Genomic DNA, 21,349 nt, shown 5'->3' with positions numbered 1-21,349 from the left:
GTAATTCTTCTTTTCAGGAAGGAGCAACAGCAGAGCCAACAGGACTTCTGCTGAAGGAATACTGAAGAGGATAGGGGACTTCAGGACCGGGTAAGCCCTGGAGCTGACCCCTAAGGAGGACAGAGTCCTCCCCCACCTGTCCCACACAGGACAGAAAAAAAAAAAAAAAAACGTGGGTAGGGTCTCGGTGCCCTCTTATTGTGGCCAGCCATGTGTAATTTATTTGGCTAATTAAAAATTCCGCCTGTCCTACCAGCACACAGGGGCAGAAAATATCCCGTATTGTGCCACTGGTGGGATGACAGGGAATAAAATTTTATGATCTACAAAAGTAACTATCGCATAGTGGACTTATTCCAGAAGACCTGCATCCTCACTACAACACTACAGTTGGGTCATGGAATCTCATTGTGACCTGTTTAAAACAACCTGCCTCCCTGCCTGCATGGCTTGTTCCACACAGAGGGACCCATACTCGTCACAGTTACTGGTGATAAGAACATGACAGTTCAACTCCCCTGACTATTGGTCTGTTAGATAAATTAGGATAATATTACTCTGTTCCCCAGCAAATAGAGATGAAACTGTCTTTAACTGTTATACATGTGGTAGTACCAGTAGATCTCTTTAGACGGTTACTGCCAATTACCACCCTTGCACCCGGACTTAGCAGCGGTTACTATTAAATCACCAGCAGTATCAATTCTATTTCTTTTTTCTTTTTATTAGATAACAAACATGAAGATGGGACTCAAAGTGACTATGAAAACAGTGCATCTCTTAAACGTTTAAACCGATTTACCCGTCTACAAGAGCATGCTAACCAAAAAAGCCTAGAACAGAGAATGTTGGATCTTAAAATTCATGCAGGTGGAAGGCAGCAAGACACGGCAAGTCAAACAGCATTTCTTATAGAATTTTTTGATGATGAACATCCAAGAAAGAGGCGTTCATATTCATTTTCTCTAAATGCTAGTGTCACAGGTCCAGAAGCACCATATCCTATTCCACTATCTAGAATAGAGAAAGCAAAAGCTGGTTCTACAGATCCTAAAGGGTTATCCTTAGGTCTGCAGTCAGGGGCATCATCTCACAGAGTTATTCATAGTACTCAGCATGCAAAATTGTTGTTAAAGCAGAAATCTGAAGAGCCATGTACATCTTTATTTTCACAAAATATTTTACTGAGAAGTTCTGGGAGTCTTGGACAACGACCACAAAATAAACAATCTACAGTCAACAATATTCAGATACCTGTTGTGAGTAAAGATCACAGCAATAGTCAGCTCAATGAAAAAGCAAATACGAAAGAAGAAATGGGCACATCAGATACACAGGTAATTCATATGACACAAGTATTTATATTTAGTAACAAGTTATTATGTATCGAAACATCAAGGATCTTTGGTGATCAAGTTGTGTTATTTTATTGTGCTAAAGGGGTATTTAAAATTTTTCTCTAAATATCTTGTGGTCACAGTCTGTTGTCTTGATCGGTTGCCAGTGGATACGACCATGAATGCAGGAACTTTCTAAGGTCAGAAAATCAGCTATGATTTCTTTATTGTGGCCGGAATATCTTCTGATACATGTAGCGTCCCTGCATGATCACCCAGCTACAATACGAAAATCATGGCTGGGTTCCTAACGAGTCCCAGACCGCAGAAAGTTACTGCATTAGTGGTCGTAACCATTGGCAACCAATCAAGATAACAGACTGTCACCACTAAGATGGTTAGAGAAAATCTTTAAAACTCTGCAGAATTTTTAATTACTTATATTTGCAAAAATGTTTAACTTTTAATTATCTACAAATATAGATATGATTATGTACATGGGAATCCCCCTTTAAGCCATAATATAAATACAGCAACTCTCCACCGTCTTTTGATGACAAGTTGTGCATATGCCAGGTATGCAGCAAACCTTTTGGTATTACTGCAAATCTCCTTTAGATTAAGGCCAAACGTGGCACCATGCAGCAAAAAAGTACGCCACAGGTATAATTGATATGCTGCGATTTTAAAAACCAGACGGCTTTGGAAATCGGCACGTGTCTGCCATGCACATTTTAAAAAGAAAGTAGAGATGGGATTCACTAGAATCCGCTACCGCCGGCCGGCATGCGCAGTCGGCTCTATTAGTGTTTTACTAGCAGAGCTGACTTCGCAGGTGTCGGAGCTGACTCAGACGGAAGACGACAGAGAAGGGGAGGATGCAGCTGAAGATGGAGGCGTCGCTGGAGAGTGTTCTCTGGCAGCAGTGGGAACGCCATCACCGTTTGAGAGCTGGGGCCCGACCCCATTGCTGCGAGAGAACTCATTTGCATACCGGTTAAAACCGATATTGCCAAGGAACGGCGCGGCAGAGACCACGTCTAAAGGTAAGAGACGAATAGCCTTTCTAAAGGTTAGTGATAGAATCCCTTTAAGACCAGTTGCATTAATCTCCAGAAGATGCTTCTGGGTGACATTACTAGTTGGTAGGGAGGCACTCGGGACATTATTAGTTGTGTGGGGGGCACTGTTACTTGTCTGGGAGCCACTGGGGACATTATCATTTGTCTGGGGGACATCATTGCTTGCCTGGAATCCCTGGGAGGACATCATTATTTGTCTGGGAGCTAATGGAGACCATTACTACTTGCTTGGGGTCTAATGGGAAGCATTATTAGTTGTCTATGGGGTACTGGGATGCATTATTAGTAGTCTAAGAGCCACTTGGTAACATTATTAGGGGAATTAATATTACTTGTCTGGGGTCTACTGAGGACATAATAAATTGTCACAATTGAGGGTCACAGGGGAAATTATTACTTGCCTGGGGGATACTGAAGAACATTACTACTTGCTTAGGGGGCCACTGGGTAGCATTATTATGTGTCTGCGAGCTAGTGGGAGAGCATTATTAGGTGTCTGGGGGCCAGTGGGGAGCAGTATTAGGTATCTGGGGGTGAATAGGAAACAGTATGTGTCTGAAGACCACTAGGAAGCATGTACTGCATGCTGGTTCACTGGGGAGTGTGATACTATTTAGAGCCCTAAGAGGAGCTTGGTGATAGTAAAAGGTGTTTTGTTTTTTTTTTGTTTTTTTTTATGTGCTGGATGGAAAGTATAGGATGGTGTAGCTTTGATTCATTTATAATAACATCAAAACTGCAACAGAAAAATGCATGCAGTTTTGATGCGTTTCCAGCTATAATTTCAAAAATTGAGCTAAAAAAAACCTGGAGAAACTGCAAAAAAATACATCAGAACTGTAGTTTTTCAATTTTTGGTATAAATTATTTGGTAGGGTGCCTTGAGGAAAGAATTTTTTTTCCAAGGATGCACCGAGTCTCAAAAGGTTGGGAAACACTGTCTTATCCCAACATGCTAATTGAGGCCTGTAGAGTCTGAGTATTTTGGTCATGATTTTGAATCCGCCTCAAAATCCTGACCATTGAAATCAATGGGAGCCAGTCAGTTCTTTTTTTCTGGGAGCTGTTTGTTTTGGCTCCTGGAAAAAAGAAGCGACATGCTCACCCTCCACGCTCACTACCTCTACATTTTGGCCAAGTCTTTTTTATACTTGTAGCTTTTCATGAGTTGTTCAAGACCTTCTACAGACCAGATTTTGTTGTTGTTGTTGTTTTTTATTTTGTTCCTATAAAACTATAGAACTCAAACTTTCTTATATTCATAACTTTATAAATCAGATTTGTGGGGTTCCTCATCTGGCATCCGCGCTGATCAACTGTTCTCAGCATCCTCTGGCACCAGAACTATGCAGTGTATTGGTTGTAATTGCTCCTGTTAACCACTTCCCAACATCCACCTTACCCTAATGCTGATTTTCAACCTCAAAGCTTAGCAAAGTACGATTTTTGAGGAGGCTGATGGATGTTGCAATTTTTTTGTAGATCGCTGGCCCCAGATCTCGTTCAGTTGCTATCATTTGTATGACAGACGGGAGCCTATTATGGGCTTATAGGCTTTGTCTCTCTATGAAACCTGTATTAAAGGGATCCTATCACTCACACACAATTTTTTCTAGGTACCACGTTGGAATAGCCTTAAGAAAGGCTATTCTACTCCTACCTTTCGTAGTCTTCTCTGTGCCGCCGTTCTCCTACAATCCCGTTTGAGCATGTCCGTTCTTTTTTCCGGGAGCTGGAACAAACGGCTCCCAGAAAAAAGAACAGACCGGCTCCTATTGGTTTCAATGGGAGCAGTCTTTTTGGTCAGAATTTTGAGGCGGATACGGCTTCAAAATCCTGACCAAAAAAACCCTTGCGATCTTACCCTAAATCCACCAAGCATCAACCATAGCTTGCCATCCCCTAAAGTAACACAGTTCTAAATCCCCCCCCAATTCACAAGGCACCCCACACCTACCCCCCACAGTTCACCATGCACCCCACATCTCTCCCCCACAGTCAATCGTGTACCCCACATCCACCCCCCCACAGTACACTCTGCATCTCTCCCTCCAACAGTACACCATGCACCCATCATCTCCCCCCCAGTCCACTGTGCACCCCACATCTCTCCCCCCCACACTAAACCATGCGCCCCAAATCTCTCCCCCACACTACACCCTTCACCCCACATCTCTACCCCACACTACACCCTTCACCCCACACCTCTCCCCCACACTACACCCTTCACCCCACACCTCTCCCCCACACTACACCCTTCACCCCACATCTCTCCCCCACACTACACCCTTCACCCCACATCTTTCCCCCACACTACACCCTTCACCCCACATCTCTCCCCCACACTACACCCTTCACCCCACATCTCTCCCCTACACCCTTCACCCCACATCTCTCCCCCACACTACACCCTTCACCCCACATCTCTCCCCCGCACTACACCCTTCACCCCACATCTCTCCCCCACACTACACCCTGCCCCAACATCTCTCCCCCGCACTACACCCTTAACCCCACATCTCTCCCCCACACTATACCCTTCACCCCACATACACCCTGCACCCACATCTCTTCCCCCAAATCTCTCCCCCTCTACACTACTCCCTGCAGTCCACCTACTGTATTTTCCCCCTTCACTACATCGTTCACCTCGCAGCTCTCCATGTTGCTCCACTACACAGGATACAGTGGAAGGTCCTGCTTACAATTAGAAGACACGCCTATCTGGTCATGTGACATCAGAAGGTCCTTACGGCATCTAGTATTTAGCCTTTACCCATGTTCTTCCACTGCAGGGAATACACCATGTTCAAGGATCTTCCTGCAGCATAGACACACCTACCCAATAACAAGACTAGAGAATGTCATGTGACTGTGACGTCAGAAGGTCCTTGCTGAGTAGTGATAGGAGGAGAGTAGAACAGGCACAGACACGTGACATTTTCAATCTGTGTCACATGCCCCTCCATGTCATATGCTCAGTGGTAAGAGTTGGAGTTTGAGAGCCGGCAGAGCCATGTCAGCGCGGGGCGTGGCCTCAAAGATAGAGACAGAAGCAGAAATGAAAATGAATGTCTATGAGTAAGTTTATTATTTATCTTTGTTCTACACATTACGAACTGTTAGCTATAAAGTGGCCAAACCCCTTTAATTTATAATATTTTTTACCCACATTCAAACTTTTTTAATATTGATTTTTTGCCTCAATAGTGGATATGAACCAGCGATCTTCTGATCACTGGTTAAATAAGTATACGCCATTACGCCAATACATATGTATTGCAGTGTACAGGAGGCTGTCCGCTTATGCAGACGCATAGGCTCACAGACTTCATTATGGGGATATCGTCACTCCATAGGGAGAGAATCACCATTTAGGTGTGTGGAGTCTTATTAAGCCATGAGCGCTCCACTGTGCAAAGGAACATGGGAAGAATATGCAAATCTGACTTCCATGATGTAATTAGGAAGCCAGTGCCTCAAGAATGCACACCAATAGAGGGCGCTGACTGAGAATGTGCAAGTCTATCTTCCATGATGTAATTAGGAAGACAGAGTCTCAGTCAAGCAAACCAATAGAGGGCGCTACCTTTAACATCATGCCGATTTTCTCAGACGCCTTTGTGTGCAATGATGTTGGGATTATACCAGGTACAGTCTCTCAGCCAAGGACAGCTGTTTCGATGTGTTGCATCTCATCAGCTTGTCGCATCAAATGTCACTTGACACTCCTCCTAGTTGTCCTCTCTGCTATGATTGGCCAAGCTCCAATAAATTTTCAGCCTATAGATTTGGCAGTTCTATGCAGTACGGGTTTGTCTGCTTCTGTAGTGATAACTACTTTTCTCAGGTATTCTTTGTGCTTCCTTACTGCTGCACTTCCCTATTTACTAGGACTTCACATATATGGCTATATAAAACTAATCTAATAAACAACTATAGGGAAGAACAAGATAAGCTGAGAATACATCCTGGATGAAGATGGATTGCAAGATGAATAAAGTGACAACAGTGCTGAAACAGTTGTAGAGAAAGGGAAATTTCATTGTTTTTTTTTTTTTCTAGTGAGTATGTTAATCCAGATATAACTGTGCCATTTAAAACAAGTAGGAGCTCCTGCAAGATTGAGCTGCAAATCAGGCAGTGGTGGGAAGTGTAGCTGGCCGCAGCAAAAAAAAACTATAACTATTGAGTAACCGCTAGCATTTCCGTAGGTATAATTGAAATGCTGTGATGTCCAAAAACGCAACAGTTTTGGAAATCGCAGTGTTATGACTCCCGGTATTTTCCATGTGTGGCCCTGGATTTAATGTTTTCAACAGCTAATATAAAGTACTTACCAAACATGACTAATATTTATGGCTCTTTTTTTTCAAATTCTATTTCATATTTTATATTGTCGATCTTTGGTTTTCAAATGAAGAAATTCTATTTTTGTTTTATTTTAGGATGTTCTCTCTGTATCAGGAAGAAAACGTTGGGTATCCCAGTGGGCAAGTCTGGCCTCTAACCATGTGGGCCATGATCAAGAAAATGAACAAAATGAATCCAGTATGTTGGCTTCTGTTGAAAATGGTAATTTTCTGAAGAAATTTGTTGTTGTTTTTTATTTATTTAGACTTGCTAGTTTTGGTAGAAGCGAAGCATATTGGAGAAAGCAAAGTGCTTTACTTCCATTACCTCCTGTCCTTCCATTTACTTCTGTCCACCATCAGTCACACCTACACAGTGAGACTGAATGCGCAGTAGGAAAAGTACCCTCCTTTTTGGAGCTGTGGTTGTCTAAGTGTTCAGACTGGATCCAGTATTTATCCTGTAATCTATGGATAATTCCTTTTGTGTCACAACCCCTTTATTTTTATTTAACCGCCCTTAAAGAGAACCTGTGTGGTAGATTTGGAACACTAAACCACCTACAGGTCCCCATAGACTGGGGTGTTCCAAATCATCCTGTTTTAAATCCATCCTTGCCTGCCATTAAAAAATATAAATCTTCATGCTTACCTACAGATGAATCTGATAAGTCTCATTGGACTCCCCTTTTGTGTACAGTACCTGTGCAGTTCTTCAGCGAAGCAGAAGTGCAACTCTTCCCCCAACACCCCCACTCACCACCTTCCAGCTATTGTATTTGGTGACCATTTTTGTAATATATTTTATTAACCCTTTCCCATTCTGCTCCGTTCTATTATGTCGCACTGGGCATTGTTAGCGCTCAGCGCCGTAATAGTACTGTACTGTAATCTGTGTAAGCAGACGCTGTGCCCGCAAAATTACTCCCGGCTGTGTTACACAGATGAGAGCTGGGACAAGATGTCCCAACCCTCTTGTTGGAGCTCTGATCCGATCAGCAGTTTTAACCCCTTGGGTGCCACAGTCAAACACGGGGTTGCACAATAATAATGACTTCCCTCTCCACCCCTTGTACAATAAAACTGAAACATTATTTAACCTACAGTGTGAATGTCGGAAAACCCCCCAGAAGTAATGATTTTTGCCATCTCTCCTTATAAAATATGCTATAAAAAGTCACATGCACCCCAAAACAGTACCAATAAAAAGCACAGGTTGTCCCGCAAAAAATAATCGCTCAACTCTGTCAACCGATAAAATAAAAATGTTACACATCTCAGAAGATAGTGATGCAAAAATAATTGATTTATGTGCCCAAATAGGTTTTTTTTTCTGCAGAATTAGTGATGCATAAAAAAACAATATAAATGAGGTATCGCCAAAATCGCAGAATAATGGTAACATGCTACTTACGCTGTACAATGTGTAGAAAATCATTTAAAAGGTAAAACGCAATCCCAGAATTGATGGGTTTTTTTTTTGTTGTTTTTTTTTTTAATCCAGCAAGAAACAGTTAATAGACAAATAGTCAATAAGATGTAAGCGCTCAAAAATGGTGTCCTTACAAAATACATCTAATCCCGCAAACATATTAGCACTCATATGGCTACATCACCAGAACAATTTAAAAAAACATAGCTTGAATAATGTGAAGACAAAAACCCCAAAAGTCCCCAAATCAGAAAAAATCTGGCTGCGGTGGTAAGAGAATGTATAACCTGTGCAAATGTATATCAGGGTGCAAACCAGATTTATAGCTTTCAATAAAAAAAGAAACCAGAAGTGACCCCCAGAGTAACCCCCCCCCCCCCCCCCAATAAAAAGAGCTATTGGGGAAATAGTAGGGAATTTAGTGTTCCCAATGTACTCTGCACAGTTTTTATATTCACTCTTCACCATCCGCTGTGCATTCACATCTGGTATACTAATGCTCACTGCACCTCTTGATAAATTGTTTGCGGGGTACAGTTTCTAAAATGAGGTCACTCCCATGAGTATTTCACTTTTCTGGTATCTTAGAGGCTCTGCAAACATGACATAGTGTCCAGATACCAAACTCATGAATCTGCACTGCAAAAGCCACAGAGCATTCCTTCTCTTCTGTGCCCTGAAGTTTATGCCCACATGTATGACACTGGTGTACCCAGGATAGCGCACTCCAATGTCTTATGTGGCTATAAACTGATATTTGAGTACAGCCAGGCACAAAAGGGAAGGAGCGCTATTTTGTTTTTGAGCACCATGACACTTCTGCAGAGCTCCTGAAATGCCAGTAAACTGGAATCCCCTGAGCTTTCCCCTGACCCATTTTTAAACTACACCACCTAAAGGGGTTTATCCAGAGGTACAGTGAGCATTTTTAACCCCCCAGTGTTGCTATAATTTATTATCCATAAATTAATACAAAGTTAATTCTGAAAGGTGAAAATGACAATTTTTCCAGGAATACATCATTTTTAGAGATGAGCGAACAGTGAAATATTTGATATTCGTTTCGAATAGTCCCTCAATATTTGACTATTTGAATGAATATCGAATCTCATTATAGTCTATGGCAGAGGTTCTCAAACTTATTTTGTCTACTGCCCACTTCGAGAATTAATTATTTTCTAGCGCCCCCCCCCCCCCAGTGAACCTATGGGATGACAAAAGGTCCTGTAGACTTGGATTTACCTTGTACGGAGTTTCCTAAAGGACCTGGCTCCTCTGCCCACTAGCAGCCTGCTCTATATAATAAAGCTTTATCCTAGTGAACAGAGAGACCAGTAGGATTTAGACTGCTTTATATAAGAAAGCAGCACTTATTCCACACCCCCCCTCTATCTCACAGCAGGGAGCTAGGTGATGTGTATGTGATGTGTATGTGTGGTGCCGACACAGGCTGGCTCTGTACACTCACATACCTCCCAACTTTTGAAGAACTGAAAGAAGGACAAAATGTGCGGCGCGCGTAGCGCGGCGCGGAAAATTTAGCCCTGCCCACTTTTGTGTTGACTCCGCCCACTCGTTAATTAATCATGTGCCCGCACACAGTATAATCCTTCTACAGTCACCCGTAAATTATATGTCCCCCCTCTATCTCTCCTCCAGTTTCATATACACCCTTCATCTGCCCCCAGTGTCATGCCGTCCTCTCCTTCATCTGCCCCCAGTGTCATGCCATCCTCTCCATCTCTGCCCCCAGTGTCATGCCGTCCTCTCCATCTCTGCCCCCAGTGTCATGCCGTCCTCTCCATCTCTGCCCCCAGTGTTATGCCGTCCTCTCCATCTCTGCCCCCAGTGTCATGCCATCCTCTCCTTCATCTGCCCCCAGTTTCACGTTCCACCTGCACATTAAACTTACCTTCTCCTCCGCTCCCTCGCCGCTCTCTGCGCGCCTCTCTCGCTAACACATATACGGCTGAAGCGAGGAGCTGACCTGTGTCAGCTCCTTGCTTCAGCCGCAAATGTGTTCAACTCAGATCTGCGTCCTCTGGACGCAGATCTGAGTTGAAATCGGGACATACCCCCCTCCAACCAGGACCGCGGGACATGTCACCCAAATCATGACTGTCCCGCGGAAATCGGGACGGGTGGGAGGTATGCACTCAGCCCCCCCCACATAGCAGGGAGCTACGTCATGTGGCTCCCTCAGCAATGAGCAGGGGGCCAGGTGCTAGTGTCCATAATGAAGTGAATAAAGTAAGATAGTGGACAAACAAAGCAGTTTTGCTAAAGCAGTGTATTTAGGAAAAGTCTTAAATCCACATTAACAAGCAGTATAGATAGAATCATTGTTATGATACCACCCCTTTAAATTAGCCATCGCCCCCCTAAACCGCTTCAACGCCCCCCAATCTTCTCTGTGCCCTTTACTGCCCTCCTATAGGCCTCCAGCGCCCACAAGGGGGCGTTATCGCCCACTTTGAGAAAGACTGGTCTATGGGGAAAATCCGTTCGTTTCAGGGGAAACCACTATTCGACTCAGGAGGGTCACCAAGTCCTCTATGACACCTCAGCAAATGATGACAATACCTCTGGAATGCAACTAGGACAGCAGGGGAAGCATGCCTGGAGGCATCACACAAGCCCAAGTCACAATTTTACCCCACTATCACAGCCTATCAACTACACACTTTCCACACTCAAAAAAACCTCTATGGAAAGTGAAAAAATACCTGGAAACCTTCTTTCCTCCCCATTTGTATGGACAGAAACTCAAATTTTACTCTACTGAAACCTTAACCAGCACCCCTTTAAATTACGTTGCCCATGACAACCACAGATGAAATAGGCAATAGGAAATCCAACAGTGCCCACCCTTAACTGTCATTGTGTATGTATGTGTGTGTGATGTGGTAAGGACTTCAAAAATTCACTTTTGTGGCCCTTAAGGTGATCCCTGTATGTTACAGCTGCAAAGTAATACAGATTCAGGATAATACACAGTAATATAACAGAAGTAGACACACATATGCTGAGAAAGATATACTAGGAGTCCATAGCAGCTAAGGAACAGAGAAGGAAGAAGGAGGACATTCATAGTCATTTAGTTCTCTGTGCGGAGTGTCTGCGCTTGGTCTGATGTAGATTATACAGCCTGATCGCGGTTGGAAGGAAGGACTTGCGATAGCGCTCCTTCTCACACTTGGGGTGAAGCAGACGGTCACTTACAGTGCTCCCATCAGGGTCTCATACATGGGGTGGGATTTGTTCTCCCGCATGGAGGTCACCACAGACAGTATCCTTCTGTCACCCACCACCTGTACTGGGTCCAGGGGGCTCCCCAGGACAGAGCTGGCCCTTCTGATCAGCCTGTCAAGTGTATTTCTTTTTTTTTTTTTTTTTTTTTTTTTTTACGTAGATTGTGAGCCCCACATAGAGCTCACAATGTACATTTTTCCCTATCAGTATGTCTTTTTGAAATATGGGATGGAAATCCATGCAAACACGGGGAGAACATACAAACTCCTTGCAGATGGTTTTTTGCCCTTGGTGGGATTTGAACACCAGGACCCAGTACTGCAAGGCTGCAGTGCTAACCACTGAGCCACCGTGTGGCCCCCTTTGTCAAGTCTATTTCTGTCCCTGGTTGATATACTGCTCCCCCAGCAGGCTACACCGAAAAATATAGCTGAAGCAACCACCGAGTTGAAAAAGGCCCTAAGAAGTGTCCCCTGGACTCCGAAGGCCCTCAGCCTCCTGAGCAGGTAGAGTCTGCTGTGGCCTTTTCTGTGCAGCGCCTCCAGGTGATCAGCCCAGTCTAGTTTATTATTGAGGAGCACACCCAGATACTTATAGGTCCTGCTATTAGGAGCAGAATTGTGCAACACTGATGGTGGAGGAGGAGAAGGAATTGTAAAGGTTGAGCACACACATGAAACTTCATGTCGAGGTGCTTGACACTGGTGGACATGAAAATGATGGGTTTATCCTGTGGCTCTTCATTTTGATCAGCGTCAGCCGGTCAGCACTGTCAGCTGACAGCCAGGTGCGCTTATCCATAATTATGTCACCGGCTGCGCTGAAGACCCAATTTCCAATAGCACGCTGGCGGCAGGGCAGGAAAGGACCTCCAATGGGTTCAGCGCAAGTTACAGCCACAAATTCAACTTGGAGACCCAATAATTGTAGGGCGCAGAGGGATCGGAGAGGACAGGGCTGTGGTCGGCCAGGTACTCCCGCAACAGGCACCTATACTTGTCCCGCCTGGTGACACTAGGCCGCTCAGTGGCGGTAGTTTGGCGAGGGGGTGCCATTAACGTGTTCCAGACCTTGGAGAGTGTGCCCCTGGTGGGTGTGGACCGGATGGCAGTTGTTAGCCTCTTGGAGGAACTCTCCTCTCTGCCGCCGAGAGTTGATGGAAACATCTCCATCATATTCTGCACCAGTTGCTTGTGGCAATCATTAATGCGACTGGCCCTCTCCTCTACCGGAATAAAAGTCGAGATATTATTTTTATACCGGGGGTCGAGGATTGCAAAAATCCAGTAGTGGTTGCTCTCCAGGATTTAGACAATGCGTTTCTCACTTGAAAAGCACCCTAACATGAATTCAACCATGTGTGCCAGAGTGTTACTTGGCATGACTTCGCGGCCCCCGCTGGAATGGTCACTCTCCATTTCCTCCTCTTCCTACTCCTCTTCCATTTCGTCCCAACCGTGCTGCAGCAATGGGACGCACTGAACTTCTCACTGAACTTCTTTTTAGGAAAACCTGCACTCGCAGGGGGTTGGACCCGATGGCCCTTGAGGTCCCTTCCAACTCTACCATAAGAATAAGAATGAGACTGTTGCCGCTGTATTCTCCGCTAGCCTCCTGTCTGCCACTTCGTCATCCTCCCCCTCCTCTTCCTCCGTCAATATACTCAGTGAAGCGGACAGGAGTGTGCACTGACTATCCTACTGGGATGGTTCTGCTCCTATGCTCGACTCCTCAGTGTACAATGTGTTATCCCTGATGGCGATGAGGGATTCTCGCATTACACATAGGAGCGGGATTGTTACACTCACGAGTGCGTCGTCACAGCTGACCCTCTTGGTGGACTCCTCAAAGACACGCAAGATCTCGCATAAGTCTGTCACCCATGGCCACTCATGGTGCAGAAACTGCGGGAGCTGACTCCGAGGAACCCTTGGGTTTTGGAGATGGTACTCCATCAAGGGTGTCTGCTGCTCACACACTCTGCTTAACATGTGGTATGTCGAGTTCCAGCTTGTGGGGACGTCACATAACAGCCGATGTTCTGGCAGATGTAGGCGTTGCTGGAGTGATTTAAGGCTAGCAGCGGCTACTGTAGACTTGCGAAAGTAGGTGCACAAGCGCCGCACTTTCACCAGTAGCTCATGAACGTTGGGGTACGTTTTTAAAAGCCGTTGCACCACTAAATTGAAAACGTGGGCCAGGCATGGAACGTGTTGGAGGTTGGCCAGCTCCAAAGCCGCTACCAGGTTCCGGCCGTTATCACACACAACCATGCCTGAGCCCAGGTGCAGTGGCAAAAACCATGTTGACGTCTCATCGAGGAGGGCATCCCTCACCTCGGAGGCAGTGTGCTGTCTGTCTGTTAAGCTGATGAGCTTCAGCACGGCCTGCTGACGTCTCTCCCACCAGTGCTGTAGTGTTTCCAGCAGGTAGCTGGGGTCGATCTGATGGCGGAGGAGGAGGGTGGCGGTTCAGCGCCCCTGCCAGGAATGTTGGGCGGGGAAATGAGGTAGATCGCTCCAGTTTGTGACCCGGTCCCAGCCTCAACTACATTCACCCAGTGTGCCGTCAGTGAAATTTAGCGTACCTGTCTGCATGCACTTGTCCACGCGTCGGTGGTCAAGTGGACCTTTGTGCAAAGCACGGAACTTAGGGCCCACCTGATGTTGTGTGACACATGCTGGTGCAAGGCGGGGACGGCACACCAGGAGATGTAGTGATGGCTAGGGACGGCATAGCGTACAGATAGAATTGGAATCACTCGAGGCATAGCCCCACTCCCAGTGGGCTGGTCTCTGAACAGCAGTTGATTGACCGGGGTGGTGAACGGGGCGGGCCTGAAAGAGTGGCGAGGGTGCGGGGAAGGTCTATTTAAACCCTGCTCAGGCAACGCTCAGTGTCAAGCCTACATATGTACCGGGGTCTACCATCAAGGCCCCGGGAAGTGCAGTTTTCACTGTAAATCATCTTGTATCTAGGGAATATATCAAATATATCGTCCTCCTGACGCTCCTTAATGGTGAAATGCGTTGAGGAATAGGTTAACTCTTTGACAACCATCGGAGGGCATGGCAGATTGATTTTATTTATTAGGCTAATGTGGGTTATTGTAGTGGACTGATATGGGGGAGCATATATATGCAATAGAGGCTGACCAGGCAAACCATAGTCAGAACTCCACACCCAATAGCTAAATTACCGAATATATCTGCTAATGCCGCTACATATATGTTCAACAAAGTCGCTAGCACATATCCTATGGGTTAGTGTGGCTTTCAGTAATGGCCTATATGCTAGGGATTAACAATCTACAGTCCCGAGTAGATATAGGTATTTTTATGCTTTTATGTCACTGGGTAGGATTTCACATTGAGTTGGGTGTGTCTGGGATCTCCAGGTATATGCATTCATACACACACAGGTGGGTGGTAAAAGCTTAGTTGCTTTTAGTATTTATGAAATAAAGGTTATGTTTTAATTGGACCCAGGGGCAATATAGTGTATCTCTGTGTTTTTACCATAATAACAAGCTTTCAAAATCCATAATTTTATGAAATTTTCAGTAAATTGTCCCTTTTTTAACAAACAAACACAAAGTATAATGACCAAAATTTAACACAAACATAAAATACGTGTCCTGGAAAAACCGTCTTGGAATCACCTGGATAGGTAAATACATTATGAAGCTACTCTCACTTAAAGTAAAAGATGTCTTATTTGAAAAATGAGTTCTTAACATTGTGGCCCAAACTACCCTGCATCATTAGGGGTTAACCTATTAAATTTCCTTTTCATTATAAAACAGGCTGTAATATTCTTTTTAGCAACCCTCTGAGCTGTTGCTAGAGAAAGTCTGTACACATTTGTATTCTGGATAAGTTGAGTTGTAGCTTTTACTAAAAAGGGGATAGTCACTCAAATGATTGTATCTCTGGCTATGTAACACATAAAAAAATGGTTCTGGTATCACAAGAAAGCTGCAGTTCTCTAGTTATAAAACCTGATATATCACTAGTTTATACAACACAGTCAGGAAGTTGATCTTAATATGCATCAGTTCATGCTGCATATAAAATCACATTCCTGTCTGTTTTTAACTAAGTAAAAAATATGCAAATCTATTCTATTTGGAATAGATTTCTACTGTGTCTGGATTAAAAAACGGTTTAGCAGCAGACAGCATAAAACGCTCACCGCCGCTCACAGCCGAACCCGGTCTGTGGTTTCCGTCTTCTTGCATGCAGATGACGGAAACCACAGAACGGAGACCCGAATGCAGGTGTGAACCTAGCGTTAGTAGTACAGGAGGCTGCATTATTCCTGTAACTGGAGCTAAGGTGTCAGGCCTAGTTATAACAGAAATCATCCAAAAAAAAGTATTGTTAACTAGAGATGAGCAAACAGCGTTCGACCGAGTACATGTTCGATCGGATATCAGGCTGTTGGAGATGTTCGATTCCAGTTGAACACCAGGTGGCAAACTCGCTAAAAATTTGATTCCCCTCCCACCTTCCCTGGCGCTTTTTTTGCATCAATAACTGCGCAGGGGAGGTGGGACAGGAACTACGACAACAGAGGCATCAAAAAAAATCGGAAAAAGTAATTGGCTGGCTAATTCAGGTGAATTTATACGAATAGTGAATTTAATATCCGGTTCATATGAAACTGTGAACTGTGAGACAGGGACAGACGTACAGGTAGGGTTAGCTAGGGATTTCCTTTATTTAGGTGGGAATGTCACTCACACAGCTCTTTGGAGCTCTATCTGGTCGGGATCCCTGTCAGCTTGCGATATGCGCGAGCTGACTTTTTCCCATAGGAATGCATTGACCAGTGTTGATTGGCCAAATGTCATACATAATACAGTGACTTGGGCATGTTCGATGCCCCCAGACATGCTTCCCATGCTGTCCTACTTGCATTTCAGGGTGTTGGCATAATTTCCTGGGGTTTCATAGTGAATTTGGTGGCCCTCCTGAGTCGAATATTGGTTTCCGCCTAAACGAGTATTTATTCCCCATAGACTATAATGGGGTTTGATGTTCGATCGAACATTCGAGTATTGAGCGGCTACTCGAATTGAACTTCGAACATTTCACTGTTCACTCATCTCCACTGTTAACCCCTTCCCGCCGACGGCCTTTTTTTTATTTTCGTTTCATTTTTGACTCCCCTCCTTCCAAACCCCATAACTTTTTTATTTTTCCACTTTGAGCCATACGAGGTCTTAATTTTTGCGGGACAAATTGTTCTTCATGATGCCACCGTTAATTATTCTGTACAATGTACTGGGAAGCTGGGAAAAAATCAGAATGGGGTGGATTTGGAGAAAAAGTGCATTAGTGCGACTTTCTTATGGGCTTCATTTTTATGGTGTTCACTGTAGCATGTGACCTCATATAATTGCAGGGGAGGGTGGAGAAGCGAGAGGTACACAGAGAGTGAGAGCAAGTAGATGAATCATTGGAAATGTAGTTTATCCTCAGATTTATTGCATGTAAATAACAGTAATACAAGAAGCAACAAGTAAAATAAAACCAAATAAAGGCTGCACAAGCGAACAGTGAGTGTTTAGCACTACTATGGATGTATTTGCAGATAATTTTTGGAAACTAAAGGAGTCCAACTGCTGGGTCCCCCAGATCTGGAGAACAGGGGACTGAACTGAACTGAAAGTTCCCCATACCTCCTCCTTGTGACCAGAGCACTTGTGTTACCAGTGCTCCATTCACTTCTATGTGTTTGCATCTCTGGGAGCGCTGACAGTGGATAGGGGATAAGAGTCATAAAAATATGACACTTATCCCCTAAAAATATGTGAAGGCAACACACGGATAATGGACTAGTTCACGTGTGTTTGTTCTATGAGGGGCTGACCACCTCCCCACTGGGACATTATTTACAAAGACTAAGAGATAGAGCTGCACTCCAAACGTAGTTATGCTTAAAACAATCTTTCTTTATTAATGCAACATTTCGGGTACATCACCCTACATCAGGTACATCACCCTTCATAAGGCTGTAAAATTATTACAAACATACATTAATATCAAGTCATACACCATCAAAACTTGCAAAATACCAATACACAAAATTGCAATAATATTAGCAAAACATTGTGGCTAAAAAGACAAAAAAAACCATGCATAATAACACAATGCTAGACATGGTACGGTTATGCAACATACTTAATCACAGCTATAGGAGTATAAGACAAATTCAGCAAATGAATCAATTAGATGTGATAAGGTCCCAAAACAAGCTGAGTCCCAGACGATAGGGCAAGTGAGCGAAATTTGACCGTTGCCAGTGGGTCGGTAAAGGTAACATGTAAGTATAGCAAGAATCATCATAAGACACAAACCATAGGTATAACAAAAATGCAGAAGTGTGGAGGGAAAAAGCGTGAAAACAAGAGCAAGGCTGAGTAGGAAATAATACAGACAGATGAAAAAATAATAGAAAGAAAAAACAAAAAAGTACAAGGGTAAAGAAACACACTAAAAGCACAAAAATGAAATCAAGGATACAGACTATCAGAGGGGATAACCAAGGGAAAAAAGGGGGAATGCAATTATGGGATAGAAAAAGATAGACAACATGTGACTACAAGCAGAGGAGCGTCTTTGTTCCCTTGGTTATCCGCTCTGATAGTCTGTCTCCTTGATTTCATTTTTGTGCTCTTGGTGTGTTTGTTTACCCTTGTCCTTTTTGTTTTTCTTTCTATTACTTTATCATCTATCTGTATTATTTCCTACTTGTCCTTGCTCTTGTTTTTGTACATTTTTCATCCACATTTCTGTTATACCTATGGTTTGTGTGTTATGATGACTCTTGTTCCCCTTACATTTTAGCGTCCTTTACTGACCTTGCAGCAATGGTCAAATCTGGCTCACCTGCCCTACCGTCTGAGACTTAGCTTGTTTTGGGACCTTATCACATCTAATTGATTCAGTTGCTGAATTTGTCTTCTACTCCTATATGGTGTGCATCAATTTATTACCTTTCTATTTATAGCTGTGATTAAGTATGTTGCATAGCAGCGGCCATGTCTAGCATTGTGTCATTATGCATGTTTTTTTGTCTTTTCTAACTGGCACATGTTGTTTAGATTTTTATAGTGGTTTTTAGCCACAATGGTTTGCTGATATTATTGCAATTGTGTGTATTGGTAGTTTGTAAGTTTTGATGTTGTATGACTTGATATTAATGTATGTTTGTAATTGTTTGTAATAATTTTACAGCCTGATGAAGGATGATGTACCTGAAATGTTGCATTAATGAAGAAAGATTGTTTGAAGCATAACTACATTTGGAGTGCGGTTCTATCTCTCTAACCCTCTTTGTATAGGTAACGTATGTCATTCCATAAGTTTTGGACATTCTTCTGGAAAACAAAATTTTATATAAAATTTTACATTTTAACAACTGGTTTAGTAAATATCTGTATTGCTGATTAGGCTGTGAAAAAACAGAATTTATTTATGTGTTTGGTACATCAGCGGCTGCCTTAAGACTACACTGTATACCCTATACATATAAAAAGAAACTGACTTTTTTTTTTTCCCATAGATATTGGTACGACTGAGTGTGGAGTGCTATATAATAGTACAGGCTCCACCAGCTCTCTCCAAAACGATCGTAAAAAGAGAACTTTACCAAAGCTTCCTAAAGAAGAAACTCCGTTACAGACTTCTTTTGGCAAACATAGCTTTAGGTCAGAAATTGGAGAAAAACAAGATACTGAATTACAGGAAAAAGAATCACCTTCTCATATAGGCAAGAAAGAAAATATGTATTTATCTAATGGTAGATTGGATACAACGGGTCAACTAGATAGCAGTTTAGTTGAAAGAACGAAGAATGAAGCTACTTTAGGTGCAAATTTTGAGATAAAGTCAGCAACATACAATGCACAGCAAGAACAGACAAAAGATAATTTGAAATCTAAAAAGTTATTCAATAAGCCTCCAACTGTCCCATCCATCAAAGGTTGCTCATCAACTCAGATTGTTTGCAAATCACAAAAATGTTTAGAAGTATCTCAAAAAAAAGGAAATCAGAAAAATGAAGTTGTATCTAGCTGTGATAATGTTAAAAGTGTTGAAACTGAGAGAAAAGAATCTATAAAACCACTAGTTAGGCAAGGCAGTTTTACCATTGACAAACCTAGCTCAAATGTTCCAATTGAACTTATACCACATATCAGTAAGCAACCTGCTGTATCTACAGGATTTTCATTTTCATCGGTGAATAATATACGAGAAAGAAGTGACTCTGTAGACACTGATTCTAGCTTGGACACTACTATGCTTTTGAAAGATACAGAAGCAGTTATGGCTTTCCTAGAAGCTAGACTACAGGATGAAAGCAAACCTGATGACACTTTGAAAACCCCAAGCTACACTAAAGAAAATTCTATATCACCTGAATCAGATGTAGATACAGCAAGCACAATTAGCATTGTTGCTGGTGATTCCGATAAAAAGTGTTCCCAAAAACGAAGAAGTCTCAGTAGTGTACAAAAAGAAAAATCCTCAACCGCTTCTCCGTCTAAAGACTGTCATAGCTTAGCAAATGTGTACCGAGAAAAAACTGAAAGAAAAAATAAGACACATGTGAAAGAGGTTGGAAGTAAAGTGCTGCGATCAAGTGGCAGAAATAGACCGCCATCCCTTGACCTAACAGATGATGACCAAACTTCTAGTTTACATTGTTCAGCTGTTTCAGATATTTTATCATCTGATCAAGAAAATTATTCTGGAAAGTTACTTTCTAAATCTCACTTTGTGTCTTCAAATGACAAGCTTAACACATCAAGAACAACTTCTGCTAGTAAATCAGTTACACTTCCAAGACCTCGTCCAACAAGGACTTCACTGTTGCGTAGATCACGATTAGGTGAAACATCAGACACAGAGGTTGGGGATGCTGATAGGGCATCTGTTGCTTCTGAAGTTTCTACAACAAGTTCAACATCAAAACAGTCAACAGGTAAAAAAGCACTCTCTAGGATTGATTTGCTTGCACAGCCGCGTAGAGCAAGACTGGGTTCCTTATCGGCACGCAGTGACTCTGAAGCAACCATATCAAGAAGCTCTGTATCTTCTAGAACTGTAGAATATGCAGCCAGGAGCAGTCCTAAAACTACTTCAACAATTGATGGAAAAGGCTCCCCACGAGTCAGAGCTAATAGCTTTTCTCGTTTATCAGATGCTAAAACTAATACAACTGTACCAGCTCACAGTTCTCCTTCAGGTAATGATTTACTTATTGTGTATTATTGGTAGCTGTGTTAAAAATGATATGATTTCCCTGTTCAGTCACCAATCATAATGACTATTGTAATCAAAAAAGTTAAAGCTGGTTTTCTGGCATCAGTAGAGTCCATGTCACAAAATCACCATTCATGTTAACACCTGTATTTTAAGAGAGCTAAACATGAGGAGATGCCTAAAACATTATACTACCTGCATTTTGTTAAGGCAGACAAAATTCAGGAACGCTGCAGTATAAGTTTTAGTAAGAAAATCAGTCAAAATGTGGTATACGTGTATAAAGAATGGGAGCAAATACACTCTTTAAGGCCATGGCTCCATGTGGCGTAAACAGTAAAAACCGCACTGCGGACATGCTACGATTTCCAAAACCGTGCGCTTTAGGAAATCACAGCATGGCAATTATACCTACGGAAACGCTTAGGTGTAATTGAAAACAGTAAGTCCACAAAGGAAACCTCTGTGAACTTTCTATCTAAAGCGCTGTTGGAAGAACTGCGATGCGTTGCCGCTGCGGTTTTTCCCACAGCACTTTTTTTTGATGTGGGACGCCACTTGGGGCCTTAGCCTAAAGAAAGCTATCTAGAGGTGGCCTCAATAATAATGGTGATGCTGC

The 21,349-nt window shown here is 43.1% G+C and overlaps 1 protein-coding gene across 3 annotated transcripts in view; it reads left to right on the top strand.

Annotated features, from left to right (window-relative positions):
• CEP170 (centrosomal protein 170) overlaps positions 1-21,349 on the top strand; it is a 180,733-nt gene that overhangs the window by 114,978 nt on the left and 44,406 nt on the right. For 2 of the 3 annotated variants that reach the window (XM_075267758.1, XM_075267757.1), the window contains exons 9-11: positions 730-1,337; positions 6,868-6,994; positions 19,028-20,713. In XM_075267758.1, the coding sequence (XP_075123859.1) occupies positions 730-1,337; positions 6,868-6,994; positions 19,028-20,713 (2,421 nt within the window). The remainder of the gene's footprint in view (positions 1-729; positions 1,338-6,867; positions 6,995-19,027; positions 20,714-21,349) is intronic. The other variant, XM_075267759.1, reaches the window with a different exon arrangement.

The sequence above is a fragment of the Leptodactylus fuscus genome, chromosome 3, assembly GCF_031893055.1.
Source record: "Leptodactylus fuscus isolate aLepFus1 chromosome 3, aLepFus1.hap2, whole genome shotgun sequence".
NCBI lineage: Eukaryota > Metazoa > Chordata > Amphibia > Anura > Leptodactylidae > Leptodactylus > Leptodactylus fuscus.
The sequence above is the reverse complement of the archived record's forward strand: the minus strand, read 5'-3'. Positions and strand labels throughout refer to the sequence as shown.